The following is a 19,711-nucleotide window of genomic DNA, read 5'->3' on the forward strand; positions in this document are numbered from 1 at the left end:
CTAACGAGTAATCCTTCTACGAGTTTCGTCCTGCTTGGTTGAGGTTAATGCAGTTTTGATCAAGACCCACACACACACAACCACACACACACATACACATACATTTACAGACTGTATTGTAACATTTATTATGTGCATTGTAAGCTATATTGATTTCTGCGTATGTCTTGAGTAATTGTAACCCGAACCACAAAATAACAACAACAAAAACTCTTAAACAAACCAATTCCAAAAACAAAAACTCTCTATTCAAATACTCAACTCTATTCATGCTTGTAATACTTCTCTGCTGAGCCAACAAACTCAGTTCATATGTATTTTTTTTGTAAGTGTATGTGTATGTGTATGTGTAAGTGTATAACTATTGTGCATTCATCTTTACTTTCCTCTATAACATATACTATATAATAATAACTATATATTTTTTGTACTTTCGATTAACTTTGATTTAGTTTAGTGAGCAGAACTAAGAAATTAATGTGTGTGCTAGTAATAGTATAAATTAAATAGTTACTACTCGTATTTATACTATAAGTAAGTAGTTTTAGTTATTAGCTATCGAATATTACACATACGCCCCAGTAACATGTTGAATCTTAGCTACAAATGTACACCAAACTCTTCCTTGAGCCTGACAAGTCGATTACCCCAATTGTCTTTCACATTTAATTGGTTTTTGCATTTCCCTAGCTCCCTTGCTTCTTTCCCTTCTCCATTTCATTTCTTCGCTGTCAATTTCGTGTTCATTTTTAGTTTCATTTGGGTTTTCGATTTGTTTTATTTTTTTTTGGCATATCATCATCGAGCTGCCTGGCAATTGATAGTTTATAATTAGACGCGCACGAAAGGTCCTCAAATAAGTGCCAGCAAATAGTCCTAGGCAACTTTAGCGAGCTATTTTACTTCTACTTGCCACCTCAACCCCTTCGTCGTCCTTTATGGCTGCCTTTGCTGCTCGCATGATTTGTCATGCGAGTATACATACTGAAGCATTGACAGTGGCTATAAGTATTTTTCATACTCGCAACCGCTTTGCGTGTTTGTTTTTATTCTTATTGTGTCCTTCTGCCCCCGTCCCTCTGCCCCTCCTCTCTCCTTCCCATACCTGCCTTTAGCTTTGCTTTTAGTATTAGTTACAGTTGATTCTCGGGTTTCAGTTTCAGTTCAATTTCAGTTTCAGTTACACACAGTTTGTTGTTTTTTTTTTTTTTTTTCGGTTTGTCTTAGTCTTGTTCTAATTTTAGATGAGTGGAATAATTTTTATTGATTTCAAATTTTAACCTTATTTTACACGCTTTGCCGGGTGGGTGCCTCAAGTGTGTGCGTGTGTTGCTGTCTCGCACAGCATAGGCCTCAAGACCACAAAAGCAAATCGGGAGAAGACAAAAAAAACACACACACACACAGATAAAGTAAGGAAGGAAAAAAACGCCGCCAAAGCGTCCCAACGCCCACTGGGTAACAACAAAATGCGGCAAATGTTTTACGATGACGCTATTGTTGAGCCGTCGTCACCAAAGAGAGAGAGAGAGAGAACTTATACATATATATATAAATATATATATGTGTCTATATGTATTGCAACTGCGCAGAGTTGTGTGGTGAATTGCTCTGTGACTCTACCGCTGGGAGCCAAGCAATGGGCCACACATCAATTCAACATGTTTGTTTTGAGGGGCTGTCTATACACATTTATCACAAGAGAGAGAGAGCGCGAAAGAGAGAGAGAGAGAGACGAGGCTCGACTGATAAGCCAACTGTCGACTTTTAGCCGCGAGCACCAACAGCGGAGCAGACAACAATTGTACACGATTTCGTCATCAAATGCTATTACGAATGCCCCAAAGTGGCAACCGGAAGTGCAAGCGCATCAACAGCAGCAGCAGCAGCAGCGCCGCGCCTCAAAGTATGCAATGCAAACTGAGTGAGCGCTGAGCCCCTCCTCTCTATGCATGACTAGCTGTTAAGTGCGTGTGTGGCATAGTGTTGCACTCTGCCTGTGTGTGTGCTTTGTTTGCCCAGCAAAGTGCTGCGTTGCATTGTAGCCGATGTAATCGAATCTGGCCTCAGACAAGCACAAGCACAAGCATTAGTTATTATGTGCAGCGGCAGCCTCTGCTCCCGTGACCTCATCTTGATTGTGTTTATATGCCTGTCACAGCTGCTGCTGCTGCTGCCAGCAATTTTGACCAATACACTTTTGCTGTCACATAAATGGGCACTCAAGTGACACACACACATACACTGTAAACGGAGTGCAGTTACACTTGCTTAGGCATGCAAGTAAACATTTGAATGGTCTTCCGGTCTGCTGATTCGTTTAGCTTTTATTTAGCCGCTGTCGCTGTCACCGTCGTCGTTGTAGTTGTTTTTGTTATTTCTTGTTTACTCACTATCCCCCCCTCTCCTGTTCTCCTCTTTCACCTTTCGCCCTCTCTTCAACGTTTTTACCTTTCGCCTTTCGCCCATTCATAAAGCGGCGCATTCAGTGCTGTCTTACCCTGCACTTCACCACTGAGCCTTTCCTTTCTATTCCTTTCACAAAATGTGAAACCTGTCTTAGCTACTGCACACACACGTGCCACACAGCTGCGAGGGCAGCTTGACAACTAGTTGCAACATTTATTACAAGCACAATTAGAGACTAATTAGAGTTGCCTGTCAATTAGGCTGTCCCATTTAAATAATCTAGATAGTCTGCTTAGACGCTTGACTGTGCTTTATCTGTCTAGACTCGAGATACCTTTGCTTATGATTTATTTATCTTATTACCATTTTGTATTTGATATTGATGCCGCCCTCGTTTGCTATTCATGTGAATTATTATACCAGACGCTGTGTGTGTGTGCGTGTGTGTGTGTGTGTATTTATCTGAGTGCGACTCCTCTTGAGAGCGGCTGCTCAAGTGGCAATTTGCATGCGATTTGTTTTGTTTAAATACAGAGAAGAGAAAAAAGCAAAAGCTAACGCTAAAAGAGAGCTAAGGAAATGGAATAGGGAAATTTGCATATAGCTGCCATAATGCAATGCTCTCGACATTTTTTCCCAGCCACTGCTTTGGTTATTTGCCCATGCGCTTACGGCTAAGCTAAGTTGTCTGAGATTTAGGTAAAAAGGTTAAGGATATGCAAGTTGCGTGTTAGTCTCATTTAAATGCAAAACGGCCAGTCGAACAGCGATGCTTTAAGGCACACTCAGACACACACACACACACACCGGAGACGGGGCGTATGCGTAATAAGTTATGAGTATGAGTTATGTATGTATGAATATTACGTATACGTAATTCGTAAGATATGTTTTATGTTGCGTTGCGTTGTACTATGTTTTCTTTTCTTCTCACTTCTTACACTTGCAGATATGATCAGCAATCGTGGCGAACAAAAGCAATTTCAAGAATTTAACGCGAAATAGAACCAACAAGAAAAAATCTCTCAATTTACAAGAATAACACACAACCAACACACGAAAAGCCAATCAAAAACGTGCATATCAATAGCCGATTAACTGGTCAAACCAATCAAACGTCGCATTTAAGCGCAGGACACAATACAATAGAGAACTGCAAATAGTTTAAATACAACAAAAAAGCAACTGGAGCTGAAGCTGACTGAGAAGAGCAAAGAGAAGAGACGGAGGAGGAGAACGGCTAAACTGCTCGCTGGCTGTGGGTGCATGCCGCGGATCAGCCGCGGATTATGTCACGTGACGAATATAATCCAGTGAATAGCTCTGGTGTGCGCAGTCCGGGTCGCGTGCGTCGCCTCCAGGAATTGCCAACAGTCGATCGCTCACCATCACGGGATTACGGCGCACGCGGAAGTCCTCTAGGTGAACACACACACACATTCTCTCACACACTCTTGAAACTCTTGAAAAAAAAACAGCTTACAGCTTACTGTTTATCGTTTACTATGAACAGACGTTTCAACAATTAGTGTTGAAACGTTGCAAACTAACCAACTAATGCTTCAACTTCAATTCTCTGGCTACACTCAAGTAGCATTCCAAATCGAGCACAAGAAAAGTATCTCAAAGATACGTTTGTGCGCGAGTCAAAATCTTAGCAAATAGCTCTTTAGTTTAACTATTTATTTCGCTGCTTTCTCTCTGAATTAATTGGCATCCTTTTAAACTAACTAACTACCTAACAACTGCTTAGTATTTATTACTAACTCCAAAAAAATATCTCTGCGTATCCTGTTGCATGCAATACACGAAACTAAAATGAATTTCTGTATGTTAGCACGGATAAATTGGCTTAATGGACGGTACAATTAAAATGACATAAATCAAAAAACGAATTGAACGAATTTTTGTGAATAATGAGAAAACCAATTATGCTTTTAGTTGTGTGCTAATGTAGTTAATTATACTAATGCAAAATTTTAACTAAAATCTATAATTTCTGTCTAACATCACACGCATGCGCATGGTACATATTTTTGGTTTTGGCTTAACTCATCTGCAACAATCTGTAACAATTTTTCATTTACTTCTTTTCTCTTTAACAATTCTACAATTAACACACACACACACAACACACATACACACAAAAACACACACTTGAATTGATATCGTTGAAAATTGAAAACGCATTCTGCATACTGAACTCTGCAAACACGAAATTCATTTGCAAATTTCTGTTTTGTTGATTTTGTTATTTCTTTTAAATTCACTTGTGAGCAGTCTGAACACGTCGCATAACTCTCTATAACTTGTAAATTGCATTAAGATGGCAAACAGTTGAGCTGCTAAAGCAACACAGAGAGAAACAAATTTAATTCCTGCAGAAGCGTTAAGCAAAATCAAAGCCTCAAACTGGATTACAATTATGGTTAGCAAGTATTCCACTTCATACACAACCAGATAGATAGTTGAGTTGAGTTGCAATGTTGCCAGTTGTGACCCACTTTGAGCACAAATTAAATGAAAAAGCTGCTTAACTGAGCACACAAATTGACCATAATTCGCGAGGCGAGTTTACTCAGGACACATGCTCAAATAAAACTTGTTCAACTAGCGACTAACTAATTAGCGCTTCGCTAGGTCAGAGTTTGTTTTTGTATATATTTAAAAGTGATGTCGAGTTATCTGAGCTGCCATAAGTAGCTTATAAAACGAGACCCGAAGTAATCCTTTTATGAGGGCACGTGAAACACAAATTGAAAACAATATTTCAGGCTTCATTTTGGCCTTAAAAAAATGTGCAAGCAGGTAGCCAGGCAGGAAGTTTTGTGGCCAAAGTGGCAGCACTGACACGCAAGGACAACTCTAGTACAGCACTGTACTGCCACAAATTAAGTTTCATGCCACGGCAAAAGTTTAGCTTATGCCCCACGCTCCATACAAATCACACACACACACACACACACTCACACTTTGAGGCAAAGAGAAGCCGCAGAAACCAAAAGGAGCAGCCAACAATGTAGCTAGTTTATGAGCCTTTTTATACGACAGCGTTGGCGACACGACAAACATTTTTACCCAGCTCTTTCCACACATTTTTGCGTTGCCTCGTAAATGCAGATTTCAGTATAAAGATGCCCGAACACGACACTTAGTCTTAGAGCAACATGGAAGTCAGAAAATTCCAAAATTCCGAAATTCTAAAGTTCTAAAGTTCAACTTCCACTGCACTAGAAACTAGTTACAGCTCTTGAGTTTTGTTTATTGTTTCCTCTTTTTGTGTTTTCATCTTGATTTGGTGATCACACAAAACACACACATACACACTCGATAAAAAAGAAAACAAAACAAAGAAAGAAAAAAAAACGAAAAAGCAGAACCCGTCATCCTCATTTGATCATCGTCATGAATTCTATGTGAATTTCAGCAATGGGCAGTCCATACTACCGCGACATGGATGAGCCAACAAGTCCCGCGGGCGCGGGACACCATCGCAGCCGCAGTGCCAGCAGACCACCGATGTCACATGCCATGGACTATCCAAGTAATATCGCAATGCTGCGCATTCATTTTCGATCGATTGATGGCAATAATTACTCATCGTATTCAATGTTTACTTCGCAGGAACCCGCTATCAATCGCTCGATCGCGGCGGTCTCGTCGATCCACACGATCGCGAGTTCATACCCATACGAGAGCCGCGTGATCGCTCCCGGGACAGATCCCTGGAGCGTGGGCTCTATCTAGAGGACGAGCTGTACGGCCGTTCGGCCCGACAAAGTCCCAATGCACTGGGAGGTAAGTGAAGTCAATACTTCTCCTAAACTTAACTCATTTCGTAACTCTTCTCTTGGCCAGGCTATAATACGGGCATGCCCACCTCAGATCGCGCTTATCTGGGGGACTTGCAGCATCAGAACACCGATCTGCAACGTGAACTGGGCAATCTGAAGCGCGAACTGGAGCTGACGAATCAAAAGCTGGGCAGCTCCATGCACAGCATCAAGACCTTCTGGTCGCCCGAACTGAAAAAGGAGCGAGCGTTGCGCAAAGAGGAGAGCGCCAAATACAGTCTGATCAACGATCAGCTGAAGCTGCTCAGCACAGAGAATCAGGTGAGTTTTTATAACTTCAAAGTTCACTTGATTTTGCCACTAAATTCTTCAATTTCTTCAAACCAGAAACAAGCGATGCTGGTGCGTCAGTTGGAGGAGGAGCTGCGTCTGCGTATGCGACAACCGAATCTCGAGATGCAGCAGCAAATGGAGGCCATCTATGCGGAGAACGATCATTTGCAGCGCGAGATAAGCATATTGCGTGAAACGATCAAGGATCTCGAGTGTCGCGTGGAGACGCAAAAGCAAACGCTGATAGCACGCGACGAGAGCATCAAGAAGCTGCTCGAAATGCTGCAGGCCAAGGGCATGGGTAAGTTTCGCCATCAGTTTTTCCCCTCGTTTTTCGCGTCATTAGTTAGCCCAACAACAAAACAAAATCACATTCGCCACATCCGTTGCAATCTCTACCATTTGTTGTTGCAGGCAAGGAGGAGGAGCGTCAAATGTTCCAGCAAATGCAAGCGATGGCACAAAAACAGGTAAGTCCATTTCCACTATCATTTCCCCATTTCCTTGTTGTCTACTTTTTTCCGTTGTTTCGTTTTTTTTTTTTCCTTTATACGTTGTTTGTCTTTTTGCCACCTGAAACAGGCGGCCCCGCAAAAGAAATCGACTCTCTCTCAATCTCTTTATATATACTGTATACTATATATTTTTCGTTTTGCGGCAAACAATGCTCTAGAGACAATGATTTCGTACACGGGGCAAGGGGGCTACCAAAAAAAAACAATAACAACTACAACAAACAGCAGCCCTCTGCCCCATCTAAAAAAAAAAAAAAAAACAAAATATATAAAAGAAATAATACAAATCCAAAGAAAAACGTTTTCAATCTACAACTACAGCAACAACAACTACTACAGCAAATACTTGTTAACTGTTTTTTATTATCGGTTTTTGTTTCACTTCTCATTTTAGTTTTTGAACATAGTCTTTTTTTCAAAGTTTGCGTGCTCGCAGCGCCAACAACAACAACTGAGTTACCTTCATTTTCTACTTCTTTTTTTTTTTTGTTCTTAAAACGCTAACAAATATCACACACACTCACACACTCACTAACACATGTACACACAACATACTAAACTGCCCTCGTATACTCGATTTGTAGTGTGACTAGCATCCAAAAAAAACAAATAAATAACAATAAATACTTGCAACACTTTTGCTTCGTTTTGCCAGAGTCTTAAACTTTCAATTTAACTTTAATCCTAGCATTTGCGGTTGTTCGTAGTGTTTAATTTCAGTTCACACACACCAACACACATACACAAACATACACTTTAACACACGTCTGTTAAATGCTTTGTCAGTTGTTTAATTAATTTGAAATGTTCCAATTTTGTATTTTGCCTGCCCCCCAAAAAGTCATCGAAATGCAAATGTATCAGCTACAAACATCACTTCAATAGCTTACACACACAATCACACTCACACTCACACACACACACATACTCACATACACAATCACAGCGAGACAGATTGGCACAACTCATTGTTCGTCATTTGCATCACTTGCATCGCCTTTTTACAATATGTGGGGCAAGCAGCACAGCGTACTCATAATAAAATTCAATTTGTTGCATACATTTTGCTGCAGACTGTCGCCATTGTTTTTCATAACCCCCCTCCTTCCCTCGGGGGAAAAGCGAAGCTTTGTCATGCCCCCATTAGACTTTATTGCTTGCCATTATGCAACAAGGAAAATGCATTTCGATTTGCATCATAATTCATACTTATAGCAGCTGAAACAGCTCGAAGTTCTTCATTGCACCACATGCCGAGCGAAGTTGTCTGCCCCAATGCGTCATGTGTTGTGTAGTGTAGTGTTTATTATCCTGGGAAATCTATTGAAAACTGCCTTGGAGTTTGACAATTGTGACTCATCTAGACAGACGACTGGCGAGTGGCGACTGACGACTAGCGAGTGGTGTCCCCAAGGATAGCAAACTGCTTATTACTCATATCCCGGACATTGTTGTGGCTGAAGAAAACCCTCTATAATTACTTGTAGGACGAGCCAAAGCCTGCCCACAGATAACATGCGTATACATAATGCCATATATTAAGCTCACGCTCTATCTCTATCTCCCTCTCTCTCTGTCTCTCTCTCCCACCACTTGTTCCACTTAAAGGCTGACCAGTGTCCATGGCATGTCAACAAAAGCGTCGGAGCATACACAATGCCCAAGTCCAATCCCTATCGCCTCTCATGGGGTGGCGCATAAATAACCTTGATGGCAGCCAAACAGCACAGAGCAGCAGAATAGATACGAATATCTTACTTGTGTATTTAAGGCGTCTCTTCTCTCTCTCTCTCTGTCTCTCTCTCTCTCTCTTAGCTTCTACTGATCCCATTGCTAAGTGCAGTTGTAGTTTGCTTTTGTTCATTCAGCTGCTGGCACTTTAGCTTCATCTTCAGCATCAGCTTTAGCTTTGACTTTGGCTTTGGCTCGCTGCCCACTTGGCAATTTACGAGTGTATTCGCATTTTATTCACGCATCAACCGAATGATGCCGAAAACACACGCTGCGGCAATTGTACAATTTTATATACTCGAAGTGCGCCTTGGGCGGTTTCTGTTCGAAATGAATTTGTCACTCGCGGCAGGACAACACAAGCTCTGAATAACCAGGGACATCAGTAATTAAAAATCGTCAGTTCAAAATGTGACAGCAACAACAAGAACAGCAACAACGACTGGCAAACAAATAACTGCTGCAATAGCAACAACAATTTCACTTCGCTTCTTTCCTGCTGTTGTTTTTTTTGTTTGCTTGTTCCTTCGTTTTATTTTTATACCCTGTATACATAGAGTAGAAGGGTAGTATAACTTTTTGATGAAATATAACAGATGGAGGCACTTCTGATGCCTCAACAAATATATATTCTTCATTCTTGATCAACAGCCAATACAATCTAGACATATCTTTCTGTCCGCAGATTTAGATCTGTCTGGATTTCAGAGACTATAATTGATAAAGCTCTTTGTCAGCACATTAATATACCAAATATACATTTTGGTATATGAATTTGGAATATTAATATACCAAATATATTAGTTTGGTATACAAATACACCAAATATACATTGCAGTATTTTAATTAGGTATACCATTATATATAATATACAATTCGGTATATTTAATCTGTATACCAGTATGACGAATATACATTTCGGTTGATGACATTTCGGTGATTTGGTATACCAACATACCAAATATACATTGCGGTATATCAATTAGGTATACAATTATATATAATATATATTTCGGTATACCAAATATAAATTTCGGTATATTAATTTGGTAAACAAATATACATTTCAGTATATATTTATTCGGTATACCAGTATACCAAATATACATTTTGGTATATCAAATTGGTATTCCAATAAATAGCAAATGTGCGTTTTGGTATATTAACTTGGTTTACCATTATACCAAATATACATTTCAATGTAGTTCAGATTATTTTCGGTATATTAGTTCGGGTAGCGGGTATCTCACAGTCTGCTTACTTGTTTTTTTTGTGCTTTTGTGCACTTGCATTTCCAAGAGTGGGCGAGCAATTAAAAGTTGCGTATACGCCGCATGTGAGAGGCGGCCGAAAAGCGAGCAATCAGTGTTGTTTTGTTGCCACTGCCACGCCACTGCCGATGCCGATGCTGATGCTTTTGTTGCTGGGTCGAGGTCAGCTCGTTGTTTCATTCCAATTGCATTTCCTATATATCCAGTATTGTATATAGTATATGCACAGTTTAGTTTAGCTCAATGCTGTTTCGGTCTTTTCACGCTATGAACCTATGTCAGATGTAATTAATAGTTGCCATCGAACAACCTCCTAACTAAAAAGTTTTTGCCTGCATTGTTCCATGTGCGCTCGTTCTCCATTGTAGTAGTATTTACTTAAATCAACTTTAGAGTAAACTTGAATTTTTAACTTTTCCATTATTAATAGCTCGACTTCATCTTTATGGCAATTGCTCATCAATTGCATAGTTTTTAATGAATTCAAAAAGTATTTTCAGAACCATAAGTAATGGCTGCCCAGGCAGACTTGTGTCATGGCCATTTCTTACATAACTAAAGCTTACGCATTTTTTCAATGCGTGTCGCTCTCTGTATGTATGGATGTGTGTGTGTGTGTCAATTTTTTATTAACATTTTATATGGGCATTTATGTGGCGCCACTTGGTCTGCCTGGCACTGCCTCCATTAGCGTGTGTCTGTGTGTCTGTTGTATGTATATATATTTATATATATGTAGTATAACGAGCAGTTTGCCCTCTGTGGGAGCAGTGAGCCGTAAGAATCGCAAGAAAACTACAAAACCTTCTCTCTATCTCTCTCACACACAGCTTGATTTGGAGCGTGAAATCAAGAAATATGCTCAGGAGGAGCAGGGGGTAAGGGTGAGTAGTTGTCACACATTTTAGCCGTTTGTTGTTTTTAGCCGCTCTCACGAGCTCGAGCCAAAGTATTTTGCACTTGCCTTCTTTATCCATTTCTCTATCTCTTCTTATCCACTATCCACTCTTCTTAGCCCATTGCCCATTATCCATTAGCCATTGCCCATCGTTTGCTTTGAGTAGGCCACATGACCTGGCATAGTTGCACGGCTCTAAAACTGTCGATGAATGGCAGCCACATTCAAATATTCATGCTGTTTGAATCGCCCTTCCTCTTCCACCCCCGACCCCAATTCCTGGGCAGGACAAATTACCAAGCTATGCAAAACGGCGCCAATGCCTGAATTTTAATTAGCATGCAAAGAGAAACCGAGCGATAAAGAGAGAGAGACAAGAGAAAGAGAGCGACTGAAGAAAGGGAGTAAAGGGCACAAGGATACGTCCATGCATACGCATAAATAATAATGGCAGTGGGTGTCTAACTGTGTGTGCTGGTGTGTGTGTGTGGCTGTAGCTGCGGCTGCTGCCTCGTTATTATACATGAAATGCCTGGCAGCTCAACTCTAAATATATTGCGCCAGGACACGACGCGCCGTGCGAGACGCTTTGTTTGGCCGAGGGCATAAAATAATTACGCGGCTTGCCACAAAATTCATTTTACTGTCAAACTAACAAACTCTGTGTGTGTGCGCACACAAGTTTATAAACTACTACATAGTGTCCCAGGCCATGTCCTTGTCGTGTCCTGGACAAACGCAATGCAATTACAAAGCGCGCTGATAGAATTCGTTTATTTAGCGTCGTGTGCAGCAACAGCAGCAGTTGAAATGAAATGAAAACAATTAAGCCGGAAACGGAAATACGCAGTGAAAATGCGCTAGACTTCTGGCACTGACTCGCCAACAAAACCACTGCAGACAAGGGAACAAAGAGACAGAGGCAGAGGCAGATGCAGCAGCATCCTTTTGTACACAAATCTAACCAGTCTCATCATTGGGCAAATGCCATCACATGCGATGCCTACTTAAAATGTCAGCTTCAATTGATTTATCGATTTCCAGGCAATTGAATTTCAATTTTAAATGGCCAAGCACAAACATTCACCCCACTGCGTTACATTGCATTCAATGCAGTTGTCTCTGATGTTGTCCAACTGATTGCAGTTGGGGCTTTTGTGTGCCACCTCATACAACACAACACAACAAACACACACAGTGCACAGTGCACACACAAAACTAATAAGCGAGAAACTAGGACACCAGCTGCAAAAATGTGTGTTGTGTGTGGGAGAGTTTGTTGAATTGATTTCTTATAAATAGAATAAAGTTAAAGCAATGCGGCTTCAATGCGGATGTTGAACAAAAGAGCAAGATAAAAGCTTTTCAATGGAACTACTTATTAGCTGCCTGTTTTTATCCCGTAATATTAAAAGTACAGCCAGATAATAGCATCCCCTACAAATTCTTCTTCTGATTCTGCAGACTATTGTGTTGGTGAAATACGAAATTTAAAAACTCTATTATGCTGCAGTTAAAAAAGTGATGTCTGCTTTCTTATGCTCTTTAGCGGCATTTTATGTATTATGAGCAAAAGCCTAGAGAAAAAAGTGCACATAATCTTAACCGTCTACTCATAAAAGTTATACAGTTTTATGCATTTTTAAAGAGCAATTTCCAAGTTTTCTGCCCAGTTGATTTTTAAACCGGAAAGTTTAAATTGTGTTGCCTACTTTCGAGCGTCGAGCGGAAGTAAACACAGAGATAGTGAAGTTAATAACATGCATTGATGCTGTACGTGGCAGCACGAACTAATCGAAAGGCCATCACACACACAAATATATATATATGTATATATGTGTATGTACTATAGTAAATGCCCCATGCGCAGCACTTTTGCTTTCATTTGCAACAATTGGAGGCGACACTCGCATCAAAAAACAGCTGCTGGCAGCGAGACTGCAAACTGCATTTATGTCAGACGCACGCGCTACGGTCATCAAATGCAAAGCTGGAAGCTGGCAATGCCAATGCAATGTTGCAACGAGCAACAGCAGCATCAACAGCAGCTGCAAGGATAACGTTGCCAGCGAGTAAATCCCAATGTTTGCTGTTTAGCACAAACGATGTCTGCTAATTTGTGGCAAAGCAAAAAACACACACACACACAGAAGAAAGCAAAAAGCAAAGCACACTCACGACAAGCTCACGAAAAAGTCGCCAATCAATAAATGCAAAAGCAAAGCACGCCAAACCGAGTGAAAGAAGCTTTTGAGCGTAAAACGTAAAAGCTTTTGCGGCGCTTTGCAAAAAACGAGCCAAAGTTGTAAAGCTTCAGCCAGCCAGCCAGCTGCTAACACTTGCCGTATGCCGACAAGAGCCGAACGTCGTAAGCCGAGCCGACACACACCCGAAAGCCGAATGCCGATTGCCGATAGCCGAGTGCCAAGTGTTAAGCGACGAGTGGCGAATGCACCGCTTGGCGCACACCACATGACGCTTTTTGAGCTAAACCGAAGCTGAGTCGAGATTTTGCGCTCAATCGAAGCTTCGCCTCGCTGTGTTGGCCGCTGCTGCTTGAAAATGCCAAAGGGGCAGCTGGCAGTCGCCCATTTGCCCCCCGCGTCCCTTTCGCCTACAGCCTGCTGCCTGCTGCCAAACTGTCTCAATGGTCTGGCCTCGTGGGCGCGAAAGCTTCGCAGGCGCGGACAGTTGTATACGCAACGTTTTAGCTAACGAGCACGAGACACGGACCGAGTTCCCCCAAAGCGCGACGCGTACGCATCGAAAGTGTGACTGCCAGTCAAATGATTTAGTCTCAGTCGAAAAAAAAGAAAGAAAGAAAGAAAACCACACACAAAAAAAAGAAAGGAATATATATCTATATTAGAAACATCAGCTATTTTATTGTTAATGTAAATAAGTGCATACAATTGTTATGTACATACAGATTTAGGGTAGTAATCGGTAAAAATCGGTTTGCTCCAATTTGTGAGCCAAATTGTGCCATAAATAAAACTGAGAAACGAGGCAGCAAAAAAAAGAAAGCAGCAAGCAGCAGCAAAAAAAAAATCGTGGCGCGAACGTGTGTGCCACAAAATCATTGAGCAAAAAATATAAAAATCCTTCAAAAGGATGTAAAGCATTTCAAATTTGTGCCTTTACCTGCAAATCGCACTTTGTGTGTCTGTGTTTTCGTGAGCTTCCAAAAAGAAAAATACAAATATCAACAAAAAAATACGAAAAAAGCAAAAAGTAAGAAAGTATATAAATATACAGCAACAACAACAACAACAACAAAAGAAACGCAGGAGCAAAAGTGCACTTTCAATTAAAAAGCTAGCCACAGCAGCTCTGCAGGAACGCAGCAGCAGCAGCAGCAGCCGCAGTCGTGGCAGCAGAGGCAGCGCATAAAATCAATATTTTTGTTTAAGCAGCAGCAGCAGCGGCAGCCAAAAATCTGCGACACAACCAACAGCAGCAGCAGCAGCAACATTAACTAACAACAACAACAACAATATCCAAAAGAATTTGCCAGCACAAACGACAAACAACAGCAACAACAACAACAACAACGACAACAACATCAAGAACAGCAGCGAATTTCTTTCTTGTAGCCAGCGTCGCCGTCAACGTCGCCGTCGCCATCGCTGTTGCCGTTGACGTCGACTTCGCAGCCGCTGTAATCAACTTTTATTTTGCGCTGAGCTGAGCGAGCGTCTTGGGGCTGTGTTTTTATAATATATACACACACATATTTGCACTTGGCTTGGTGTCGCTAGCTGTCTGTGTATGTGTTAGTGTGTGTGTGTGTGTCTCTCTGCCAGCGTCTGTGTGTCTGTGTGTGTGAACCAGAAGGTTACACTAAGCAGACGGCGCTAAGAAGCAGGAAGCAGCAGCAGCAGCAGAGCAACATCGTCAGATAATAGGCAAAGAAGACGAGTGCGACACAGTAACTAGGAAGTTGCTGTTAGCGGTTTATTATTGTATTACTAGAACAACAACACACATACGCATACGTCCAGAAGACACACACACATACGCAGGCTGAACGCACATGCAGCTAGTCTGACACCTGCGCACAACTTGGAGGCAACTCAAATTACATAAATAGCAATAGGGCCTAAGTGAAAGGCCGCCGCAGTACAACGAACTGCAGCTGCAGCACATATTTGCATAGCAGCAACAGCAACAACCAGCCGCAGCAGCAGCAGCAGCAGCAGCAGCAACAACAACAATAACAACGAAAACAACAGCAACATTTTAAAGTCAAGGCATTTAGCAGCGGTACAGCGTAAAGCGAGAAACCTATGGACAATGCCTATGTCTACTATAAGGTACTGTAGTTGGGCAGAACAGAATCAGAAAGAACTCGAAGCAGGCGCAAAACAATCTTCAGACAGTCAGTCAGTCAGTCAGTCAATCAGCCATCATCATCAGTTCATCATCAACTCAACTCAACTCAACTTAACAACTGCAATAAATAACAAAACTGAAAACAAAACGTCACCTTCATCAATAACAAACGCACACACAGATGGACAGACAGACAGACAGACAATACACACACACAATATCAAACAAGGCTCGTCATCAAGTCATCAACAGTTCGATTGTCATTCTATCATCACACAACTTCACTCAAACGTCATGTCGCCACTCGTTCAACGTTCAACATTCAGTGTTCAATGGCAACTGCAAATGTCCCGCACACAATGCAATGCACCAACCAAACCAACACTACTAGACACAGACCCGATGAATACCCTTTCTACGCAAAAAGCCCCTCAATCAAAAAAAAACACACACACAAAAAAGGAGCAGCAATGTCTGCCTCAAATGTCAGAGACTGTGAGAGACTGAGAGGGAGACAAACAAAGTGCAACCCTTGTTAAGTTAGCAAACAAAAAAGCGGAATAAATAAATCAGGGAATGTTCCAGGAGCAAGTGAATGAGGGGAACAGTGTGTGTGTGTTTGGTGGGGCAGGTCAGTAGTTTTGGATTACCAATTATTTTCCAAGTTTTTGCTGCTGCTGCAATGCAGCCAAGTTAATGTCTTGGCCATGCGCCACACGCACACACACACACAATAAATTCCCAGAAATTTCTTTACACAACGGGTGGCATTTACTATATATATGTAGTATATGTAGTAGTAGTAGTTTGTTAGGGTTGCATTTTGTGGGTAGAAACTCTTATGCTAATCGAATCGTAAAACACTTTTAAAGGTCACCGTGCGTAATTAGTGAAATTTGGCATCATCGAATGAGCTCAAGTGCAAACTCAGCAGGCAGGCAGGCAGGCAGGCAACCAGTCGGTTCCCTTTCACACACACAGCTCACCCCAACCCCCCTCCACACGGCAGTCTATTCAAAATGAAAAACGTGCAGACATGCACTGTACTCGATGCTCTGTGTGCTCTGTATGCGCTGTACAATGCAACTTTGTCCGTGTCCGTGACGTACGGCCATCCGCTCATTAGCAAAAAGCCCCCAACGCGTGCCACAATTGTTCTAAATGCGACAGACAAAACTGCAAGTGTACGTGTGTATGGGTGTGTGTGTGTGAGTGAGTGAGTGTCAGTTTGAATGTGAGTGAGTGCGAATTGAGCTCACAATAAGTTTGCAAGCGACTAAGATACCTAGCAATGCCAAACAGTCAAGGATTTCAAATGCTGTGCCTAAAAGTATGCAACAAAAAGTTGTATTAAAATTCAAGCAAACGCTTTCGTGAACACAAGAATTTTAAATGCGGCGCCGAAAAGTAGGCAACAAAAAAGTGTACAAGAAATTCGTGCTCTCAAGTCTGAACAAACACTTTTTTGCAATTCTCGTGCAATTATTTGACATTCAAACTTTTTATTGGCACAAAACTTTGTACAAGAAAATAGGAATTTCACTGAAGCAGAGATATAAGTGCCGTAACAAATCAATTTTCGACTGCATTGCTAGTCGAACATGGCTGCTGTGAATGTACAACAGTTTGTAGGGTAGCATAAAAGATGAAAAGAGGACAATGCCAACGCACCAAACACTCTGCACTTCATAAATGTCACTTGAAATACATTTCTTGCTTAACCCTCTCAGACCAGGACACAGCTGCATAGCAGCGCAGCGCATCCGCACGTGCGTGTGTTGAGGCAATTGCCAGAGAAATGTAATGTAATGACGGCACAGCGCCTCCTGCTGATGTCTATACAGATGGGGGGTGGAGGGGGATCAGTCAGTTTGCTGTCTGGCCTTGCAGCCTCATTCAAAACGTGATGATTTGTCATAATTACAAGGCGCAAAGTTGCAACTGCTGCTCGCCAACTTCTCGACTTCAATTGTGGGGCCTAAATCTGATGTTTCACTTGTGAAGTGGCAGGCGACGAATGGAAGGAAGGGGAGGGAGAAAGCAGGACTTTGCTGATTTGTGGGGTTGTTTGCTTTCTTGGCCTGGACGGGGTTTTTATTCAAATCATAAAAAGCCACATGTTTTCGAGCTGTGCTTGCGCTTTATTTGGCTGCGTGTTTTACAATATCTTTTTATGTGTTTATTTTTAATTTTATGATTTGAGCGGAGCACACGCAGACCAACGAAAATAGCAAACAGTGAAACAGGCACAGAAAACGCCAACAGAAACTCATACAAACTCTTACAAACACAAACACAGACACACTCACACTCAGACTCACATACATATACTCATGCTCTACTACATGTGTACTTTTGCACTTAACACACTTATTGTTGGGCATTTTTTCTCGTTTTTCGTTTTTTTTTTTGTTTTTTGTTTGCCACAGCCACATTGCTTTGGTGCCTTTGGCTTTGGCTTTTGCTACTTGCTTATTTTCATTTGCCTTTGGATTTGCCGTTTCTTCTCTCTTTGTTTCCGCCACCCGCTCCTTCTCCCGCCGCCATCCCCCGTTGCTCCTTCGTTTTCTTTGTCTTTGTGTTTCATTTCATTTGAGTTCCTGTAACGACCCCCGTGTCTCGCCGCAGAGTGTGCCGCATCCTGCCTCTCTGTCTAACCTACCCTTGCCTTTAACGCAGAGATATCGTTATTGTGTTCTCTGTGCACACACACACACACACCCACACATACACATACAGAAACATACACACCCCCCCACACACATACAGTTAAGCACATACATACACATTGCGACACATATGACGTATACGTAATAACCTTGTAACCAAAATGTTGTTATTTCGGGCCACATTCATTGAGTGTGACTGTATGTGCGAGTGTGTGAGTGTGTGTGTGTGTGTACAGTTTTTTATTTCTCTCTTTGATGTGTGTATGTATGTGTGAGTGAGTGTGCCAAAGTTCTTGGCATTATTTGAAGTGTGCGAGTCACTTTAGCTGCTCACCTGCTCTCTCTCAGTTTCACATTTAGTCTCTTTTACTTTTTCTCTTCTTCGCCTCTGTCTCTCTCTCTCTCTCTCTCTCTTTTTGTATATAAGTATTTCTCCCACTCTCTCACTCTGTCTATGTCTCTCTCTTGTTCTCTTGCTGTGTGTGGCTTGGCATAATTTCTAAATTTATACTTTAAACTCGTGCCTTTATTATACTACTATAAACACATAGCCTCTTAACCGATTAATCTTAACTGTTGGTGTTAATTGTCGTGTGTTTCAAATTAAATGTTTTTTATATATTGTTCGTACATTTTATTCACATACTTTTTACACTTACCTAACATAATTAACTACAAACGGCAGTCTTTTCGTTTATTTATTACAAATTCCAGTTGATCAACATCTGAAATTAAAGTTAATTTTCAACATTTTACTTAAATTGATCAACTTCCAGTTCCATGACATTCCAAATTCCAATACCGTAGCAATTCCACAAAAATTTCTATAGTATATCTTTAGTAAATTTCATTTCTTAGTTGAGTATGCTAGTTAAATTTTTATGAAATTGTTATGACAGTGGAATGTGAATAAATTTAGACGGTCACAAAAAAAAAGTTTAAATTAAAATATATTTCACTTAATTTCTTTCCAAAGAAAATTGCATATAGAATTTTCATTTTTTGTTTATGAGTAGAATTAAACCCGCCTGAGTTTTAACTACAACTTAGTGCTAAAGTTTGCAATACAATTTGATGACTTTATATTTTCGATACACTGCCGTTTTGGTTAATATTCTGACTATGTTTTAGTTAGCATTGTACGGAATGCTGTTTGAATTCTTAATTTTGCCGTTACATAATCAAAAAGTAATATAAACACTTTTACACACCTACACACAAAACACAAAGCAATTTAAACAATGACAACCAAAACAAAAAACAAAAAAAAAATAAGAAAAAAAACAATGGAAATTTTTAAAATTATCTTAAAGCAATTAAATCGATTAACAACAACTATTAGTGAACTGTGATTTATTTAGCATACAAGAATAATTCTTTTGTCATTTTATTGCCAAAAGATGCAGATTTTTTCACGAAACTTATCGATTGTAATGGCTCCAATAATTGGCTTTTTTATATGCAAAAGAAACAAATAAAAAGAAATCAAACTAAAACTAAAAAAAAAAAACACTTTAAACGATGAAAGCGAGATACTTGTATTTGTTTCCAGAATTGATCATTTTCAATTACATACATCTATAACATATTTTGTTGTTGTTCTAAAAGCAAACACAAAACGAAGCAAAACAATAGAATATGCAATGACCAAAAAGGTTGAACCAAAAGTTTTAAGCAAAAATCCAAAAAAAGAACCAAACAAAAAATTAAAACAACTTTTTAAATTAAAATCGTATGCAACTATTTACAATATGCT

The 19,711-nt window shown here is 40.6% G+C and overlaps 2 protein-coding genes across 28 annotated transcripts in view; one reads left to right on the top strand and one right to left on the bottom strand.

The window, feature by feature from the left end:
* LOC133844019 (histidine-rich glycoprotein-like) overlaps window positions 1-19,711 on the bottom strand; it is a 154,779-nt gene that overhangs the window by 119,564 nt on the left and 15,504 nt on the right. The window lies entirely within an intron of this gene.
* Window positions 1-19,711, top strand: part of LOC133844014 (ELKS/Rab6-interacting/CAST family member 1) — a 44,412-nt gene that overhangs the window by 2,353 nt on the left and 22,348 nt on the right. For 21 of the 27 annotated variants that reach the window (XM_062277801.1, XM_062277798.1, XM_062277806.1 and 18 more), the window contains 6 exons: window positions 3,359-3,831; window positions 5,837-5,953; window positions 6,034-6,207; window positions 6,268-6,524; window positions 6,591-6,837; window positions 6,951-7,006. In XM_062277801.1, the coding sequence (XP_062133785.1) occupies window positions 3,699-3,831; window positions 5,837-5,953; window positions 6,034-6,207; window positions 6,268-6,524; window positions 6,591-6,837; window positions 6,951-7,006 (984 nt within the window). In that variant the 5' untranslated portion in view covers window positions 3,359-3,698. Of the gene's footprint in view, window positions 1-3,358; window positions 3,832-4,689; window positions 4,838-5,836; window positions 5,954-6,033; window positions 6,208-6,267; window positions 6,525-6,590; window positions 6,838-6,950; window positions 7,007-10,883; window positions 10,938-13,002; window positions 15,268-19,711 lie in introns of those variants that run through there. The other 6 variants (XM_062277813.1, XM_062277804.1, XM_062277803.1 and 3 more) reach the window with 6 other exon arrangements.

This window comes from Drosophila sulfurigaster, chromosome 3 (assembly GCF_023558435.1).
Source record: "Drosophila sulfurigaster albostrigata strain 15112-1811.04 chromosome 3, ASM2355843v2, whole genome shotgun sequence".
Taxonomy (NCBI): Eukaryota; Metazoa; Arthropoda; class Insecta; order Diptera; family Drosophilidae; genus Drosophila; species Drosophila sulfurigaster.